General features: G+C 50.7%; 1 protein-coding gene across 3 annotated transcripts in view; it reads left to right on the top strand.

The window, feature by feature from the left end:
* Kcnk2 (potassium two pore domain channel subfamily K member 2) overlaps window positions 1-6,081 on the top strand; it is a 189,412-nt gene that overhangs the window by 59,191 nt on the left and 124,140 nt on the right. Inside the window, exon 1 of one of the 3 annotated variants that reach the window (XM_005348857.2) lies at window positions 4,676-5,511. The exons of 1 other annotated variant lie outside the window; for it this stretch is intronic. In XM_005348857.2, the coding sequence (XP_005348914.1) occupies window positions 5,499-5,511 (13 nt within the window). In that variant the 5' untranslated portion in view covers window positions 4,676-5,498. Of the gene's footprint in view, window positions 1-4,675; window positions 5,512-6,081 lie in introns of those variants that run through there. One more of the 3 variants, XM_013346957.2, reaches the window with a different exon arrangement.

Here is a 6,081-nt window from a genome sequence, read left to right as displayed (position 1 = left end):
TCCTCCTCCTCCTCCTCCTCCTCCTCCTCCTCTTCTTTCATTTTGTTAAAGCAAAGATATGGTTGGCCCTGGGCCACCTTTCACACTGTGGCCTGGATTCTAAAGGCACCAGAAAAGAAAGGGGCGTGTGGGGTTTCAACACCACCACATTTTACGTTCAAAAGTTTTGAGTTGTTGTGAGGTGGAAAGGGGTTGATTCTTAGTGGCGAGGAAGCCATTGGTGAAAGGCCCTGGGGAGAAGTGACCAAGAGGACACAGTGATAAACCACACAGGGAGTCAAAGTACCTGGTTCATATTTCAGGAAATGTAGAAATTCCTTGAGCACCTTACCAAATCTTGAATCTAATAGAAAGTCAGTATTTTAGGATTATCTTCTGGAGGAAATGTGGCCTGGGGTAATCCATGGAGAGTTAACTTTCAGTCTTCCATAAATCTAGCTCATGGCCTTGGGCAGGTTTCATGGTGTGTTCATTCATTCGCAGACAATAGAAGATATAAGGGGAGGGAGGCCATGAATGGGGACATCAGAAGCTTTGCTTTCTGAACGCAGTAGAATGTGTCTTCAGGGAGTCACTCTTCATAACGTCTGTCTGCCTGTGACAATCTCAGAGGAGATGCTGGGTTGATTTCTCCTTTGCAGAACCCTGGTCAAAACTCGCGGAAACGGTGGTACCCAGCCAAGGCAAACTGCTGCAGAGGCAGAGGCCTGTGTCGAACAGCCGTCAAGTCATGACAGCCATCAGGGAGGAGACACAAACGGGTTCTGTTTTGAATGGGAGAAATCCCCCATAGGCTTGAGTATCTGAACACTTGGTTCCCTGTTGGTGGCATTGTTTGGAGAGGTTTAAGCATGGCTTTGCTGGAGGAAGTATGTCACTGGGGTGGGTTTGAGAGTTTAGACTCGGTGCTACCTTTAGTTCATTCTCTCTCTCCTTTCAGCTTATGGTTGGGAATGTGACTTCTCAGCTTCCTGTTTTAGCTGCCATGCCTGCCACTTGCTACTATGTTTCCCTGCCTCAATGGGCAATGGACTCTAACCCTCTGAACTTTAAACAACCCCTTCCTACTATAAGTTGCAGTACCTGGCTTTGGTGTTTCATCACAGCAGCAGAACAGAGACTGATACCGAACCGCTGTGTTGAAAAGGGAAAAGCGAAGACTTTTCAGGTCACTCTTTGAAACTGAGTTGTGATCTGGACACATGTGGGTGTTGACCCTCATCTCCCAACTATGACACACTGTTGTTGAGTTATATTTCTTAACACTGCTGAAAAGTGCCCCAATGCTCAGGTACTATCATGGCAGACTAAGCCTGGATCTCATCTCTTGTCCAATGCTTCCCAAAGTGTAGTTCCTGGGAACCTGTAATGGGTCTCACCGAAGACAAAACTCTCAGAACTCTGAGAGTGGCAGAAGCCTGTGAGGTCTACCAGCCCCTTCGGGTGACTCTAATTCATGTTAGAGACTCCTCATCCTATACGTTGCTTGCATGGACATCTGGCCTTGAAGGGTTGCTTTCTTAAAGTCATAGCCTACGCAGGTCTATGACATTTGATGCATGCCTCTTGGAGGCCTCATCTATTCTCTCTTACCACACAACAAATCCCCCCACCTGCCACGGCTCTCGGGCTCCCCAGGTTCTCCCCGCTGTCTCCCACCACAGGTCTTTGGCGAGCCCTTCTGTTGGGGAAGATCCTTCCTTGCATTTGCTACTTCCTCATTCATAGGCTCACTCCCTCCAAGAGGCCTTCTCTGAGCTTTCAACCTAAAACACGGCCACGGTGCTCTTCAGCTTTCTCAGTAATGCATCCTGAAACATTACAGGTGTGTTCACATAGACCTACCCTCTTTAGACCAAGCCATCCTGAAGACAGAGTGCTTGCTATGTCTACGGAACTGCTCAGGGTGTAGCAGGCACTCTGTGACTATTTGACCTGTATGCTTTATTCTTCCTCCTATCTGTAGAATGGTGTTTCCTAGAAGATTAAATAAATGACAAAATATATTATGGAGTTGGAATTTGTTGGTGATCTGGCTTCGTCAGTAACTCCCGTTTTCATGTGTTTAGTCTAATTGGTAAATTATCATATTAAACATGTAAATGATGCCAGTGTTTAGATCTAGAAGGTCTTCCTAAGGCTCCAGCGAGGAAGGCTAAGATCTCAGTGTGGCAGTATCTGGAAGTGCTGTGGACTTGCAGGTAGTGGGGCCTGACGGAAAGTCTTTAGGTCATTGGAAGGTTGGCTCAAAAGGGGTTTGTGAGACTCCAGCTGCCCAGGCTTCTCCCTTTGGCTTCTTTATTTATGATTTAAGTCATGTGACTATGGCAGCTCCGTCTTCTTGATACACTGCCCAGGTTAGAGTCTCATAAAATGGGACCTTCAGAATTATAGGACAATATAAGCCTTTTCTCTTTCTAGGTTTAGTCACCTCAAGTATTCCGTTATAGGAAGGTGAAGGTGACACTGTGAATGGCATCTCACCCTGGCTCTTCCACCCTTCTCTTGTGAGTGCAGTGAATGCTCCCTGTTTTGTAGATCGGGAAACTGGCCATCAGAAAGATGTGCACAATTCGGAAGCTGTGGAGGTAGGATGCTCACAGAATTCTTTTGATGTGCTCAAAATAATGAAAAACAGAAGCATGCTCATTTCTTATTTTTCCCCCACTAGGGCATCTCAAGTAGGTCAAGATCAAAAAGAGGAAAATTAACACAAGAATGAAGTTCTGAGTTCAGGCTGCAAGTGGGAATCACTGTATATGTTCTGAAAGGGCCAGAAGGAGGCTCGGTGGGAGCCCCATCTTTCCACCACGTATTTGGGATTTTCTTGTGCATTTAGAATCCCTGCTACATGAGACAAGCAATTCTGACCCTTCCATTCCACTTCTGATGAGGTTGGTGTGCACAGAGTAAGGTGTGCACATTGTTAATAAAACAATCCGACCCGTTTCCTTGTTTCTCTAGTTTCAGCGACACACAATCTGGTCTTCTTCCTCTTATTTCAAACACTCTTATGCATGTCTTTGTCATACAAAGTTGCTTAAAGGGGCAGGGGTGCTGCAGGAGGACTGAGGGGCTGCTGTGGGGAGGAGGCTAGAGTCAACCAGGGACTTGGGTGCTTTTGTGATCCCTTCTGATTATTTGTGGAGATTAGCTTTTAGCTTGTTGGATTAAATCTCACTGATATGGTTCAGAGTCTTCCCTTTCTGATTTTCTTTCTTGTTTTCAGAGAGCGTCATGAGTGTGAGTGTTTGCTTACATGTACTTATGTGCACCGGCTTTGCATAGTGCCCCTGGAGGTCAGAAGAGGGCCTTGGGAGTCTTGGAACTGGAGTTACAGATGGTTGTGAGTCACCATGTAGTTGCTGGGATCTGAACTTGGGTCCTGTTCAAAAACAGCAAATGCTCTTAGCTGTTGAGCCAGCTCTCCCCTATCCCCACCACACACATCAGCCAATGCACCCTGCACATAGAGGATGCCAATGAACTGGCAGGGAGAACGGAATCCATTGGGATTGGTGGTGCGCCTTAAAGCCTGCAAGTGGGGGAGAACGGAGCCCTGGAAGCATGCGCACAGGGGTGGCAATGCAGCAGTGTAGCCAGCACGCACTTATTTGACAGAGACCAGTCGAGACAAGGCATGGATAGACCCAGCGGGGAAAGAGGATGACCAGGGTTTGGAACAAATTGGGGAAGGTAAAGAATGGAAGGGAGGAGGGAGAAATGGAGTGAAAGAAAGACTTGCCTGGGGACATTTATTGTGGGCAGCAAAATGGCTGTGCACGGAAAAATTATTTCAAGTTGGAGAGTTTGCCCCATTCCCTGTATGAGTTGGGTATCCTTGCTCTGCATGCTTGAAGAAAGACCAGGAGAATGAAAATGTCTGTGTCAGCAGTCCTGAACTCAGCACCTGTCTCTTGCTAGTCCTGTGTGTTAGGGGACATGGTCAGCCCTCCGGGAGCCCATAAGGCAGAGCTGAGACAAGGGCGAAGCTGACCAGGACAAACAAAGGGCGAGCCACCAGACTAGGACTCTCTGTAAGCCTCATCCAGTGTGGAAGTTCTTACTGAACGCTAATCTGGAATCTAAGGGCCGCTGTGAAGACGGTTTATCCGTGGAGTTAGCTCCAGATTATGCTAGACGTGTAGGTGGGTATCACCCATGCAGGAACAAACAGAAGAGACTTCCTGGGGTTGATGAAATTGTGGCTCAAGCTTCCGCTGTGCTGTAGCTGCTCTGGAATTCCAGAGGGATTTGCAAGATTCTGGAACTGTGTGAACCAAGCCCCTAAAATGACACACACCCCAGTTCGTGCAAGCACTTTTGCACACAGGTGTACAGAACTCTGCCTATGCACCCCCTCAGTCCTGTAAGGTGTGAGGAGGGAAGGTGTTGGGAGAAACCTCAAGAGAGGGCCACGGGACCCAGAAAGGCCTGTGGTCATGTGAAGCAACAGCATGAACCCAGAAGTTCCAGAAAGGTCCAAGTCTGCTGGCAAGATCAGACTAATTTTTTAAAAATGACTTCTGGTACTTTTGAGATCAGAAGTAAAGAAAAAGGTGCTTAACTTGAAGCAAGATGGACTCTTTATTACAATGGAGGGAACAGGTGCGGAGATTATTCTGGAATAAAAAAAATAAAACAAAATATCGTTGATATTGGAGAGCGTCTTGTAAATGGTTTATGAGGTTCATGTTACAGCTACCCCTGGGTTGGTGACTTCCTACATGTACCTGGGGAAACACTGGCTTTGGGAAGCATCGTGATGAGAGCAGAAGGTGGTGGTCAGCTTGGGCTTCCTGATGGCACAGTGGAGTGCCTTCTGGGAGGGCAGTTTTAAAGAACTGAAATTCTTCCACAGAGCCGAGATAGCATCCAGTCTCTATCCCTTCCTTGGCCAGTTCTCTTTCAAATCAATCCTCTCACCAAGAGTTCAACAGCTCAGGCTCTGCACTCTGGGAGGCTGGGCAGAATTACTGCCTACCAGTCTGGGGTTTCTATGGGTTTTCAGGAAGGGGGCAGTGAGCAAGTTCAGCCCGAGGGCGGCTGTCTTCCCGCCCTCAACATCTGCCCACACCCACAGCATTCAGCATCCTCGGTCCCAGGCTTGGGGTGGGGGTGGGGTAGCGGGTTGTCCCAGAGAAAGCAGTCTGTTTTCCTCCATTCTCCTTTGGCTCTGGCGTCCAGTTCCTTTCTGATTCAGGAATCCCAGGCCCAAATCAAGTAGCCCCAAGAGCTCAGTGACTATTCCTTTAGCCCCTCGCCAGTGTAGCCCCAAAGACCCTGCATCTTCATGCTGCTGTCACTCTGAGGCTCACAGGGCATCAGCTGGACGGTGTATCTGTGCCACCCTGGTTGGAGGGGCGCTAGTGAGGAAGATACTCACCTGTAGGGATCTGGGGTCTTTCGTGACACCCAGACTCGGGAAGGCATGGCTTGGAGTCCTGTGGAAGACGCATGCTTGACAGCTAGAGCAGGAGGTGGCAGTGGGACGCTGGATGATGGGTGCAGGTGAGGCTCTTGTTGCTCCCGGGCGGGAGGCGGGCCGAGGGTGCAACGGGGAGGACGTATTGGTAGCTGGGTCGACGCATAGGGCTGGGAGGGGGGGTGCGGGGAGGCGAGCCCGGGCGGGGACACCACAGGGGCAGGAGGAGGGAGTTCGGAAAGGAGGGAAGAGCGGCTAGGCTAGGGGAGAGTGGAGCTGCGAGGCCAAGCGGGCCACCCCGGGCCACACCCCCCCTTGCGGGCGCCCGGCGGGGCTCGGGCCAGGCGGGGCGCCGCACAAAGACATGCGGAGAGGGGCTGCGCGGGGCCGCGGCACAAAGACACCCGGGCTCTCGGCCGCGCGGGCTGCAATAATCACCTCCACGCCGAGCCCAGGGGCAGCGCGGAGCCACCGGCCAAGCGCACCCAGGGCCCGAGCGGGACTCCAGGCGGCCGCGCAGTCGGGGTGACCCAACACGCGCGGGGGCGGCCGCGTCCGATCCCAACTTGGCCTCGGCCTCGCCCTCTGCCCAGTCTGCCGCCGCTGGTGTCCCCTCCTTCCCGCGATTTCGTTTCTTCTCACGCTCCCCCCCCCCC

The sequence above is a fragment of the Microtus ochrogaster genome, chromosome 6 (assembly GCF_000317375.1).
Source record: "Microtus ochrogaster isolate Prairie Vole_2 chromosome 6, MicOch1.0, whole genome shotgun sequence".
In the NCBI taxonomy this organism is placed as follows: domain Eukaryota; kingdom Metazoa; phylum Chordata; class Mammalia; order Rodentia; family Cricetidae; genus Microtus; species Microtus ochrogaster.
This window is presented reverse-complemented; position numbering and strand designations above follow the sequence as displayed.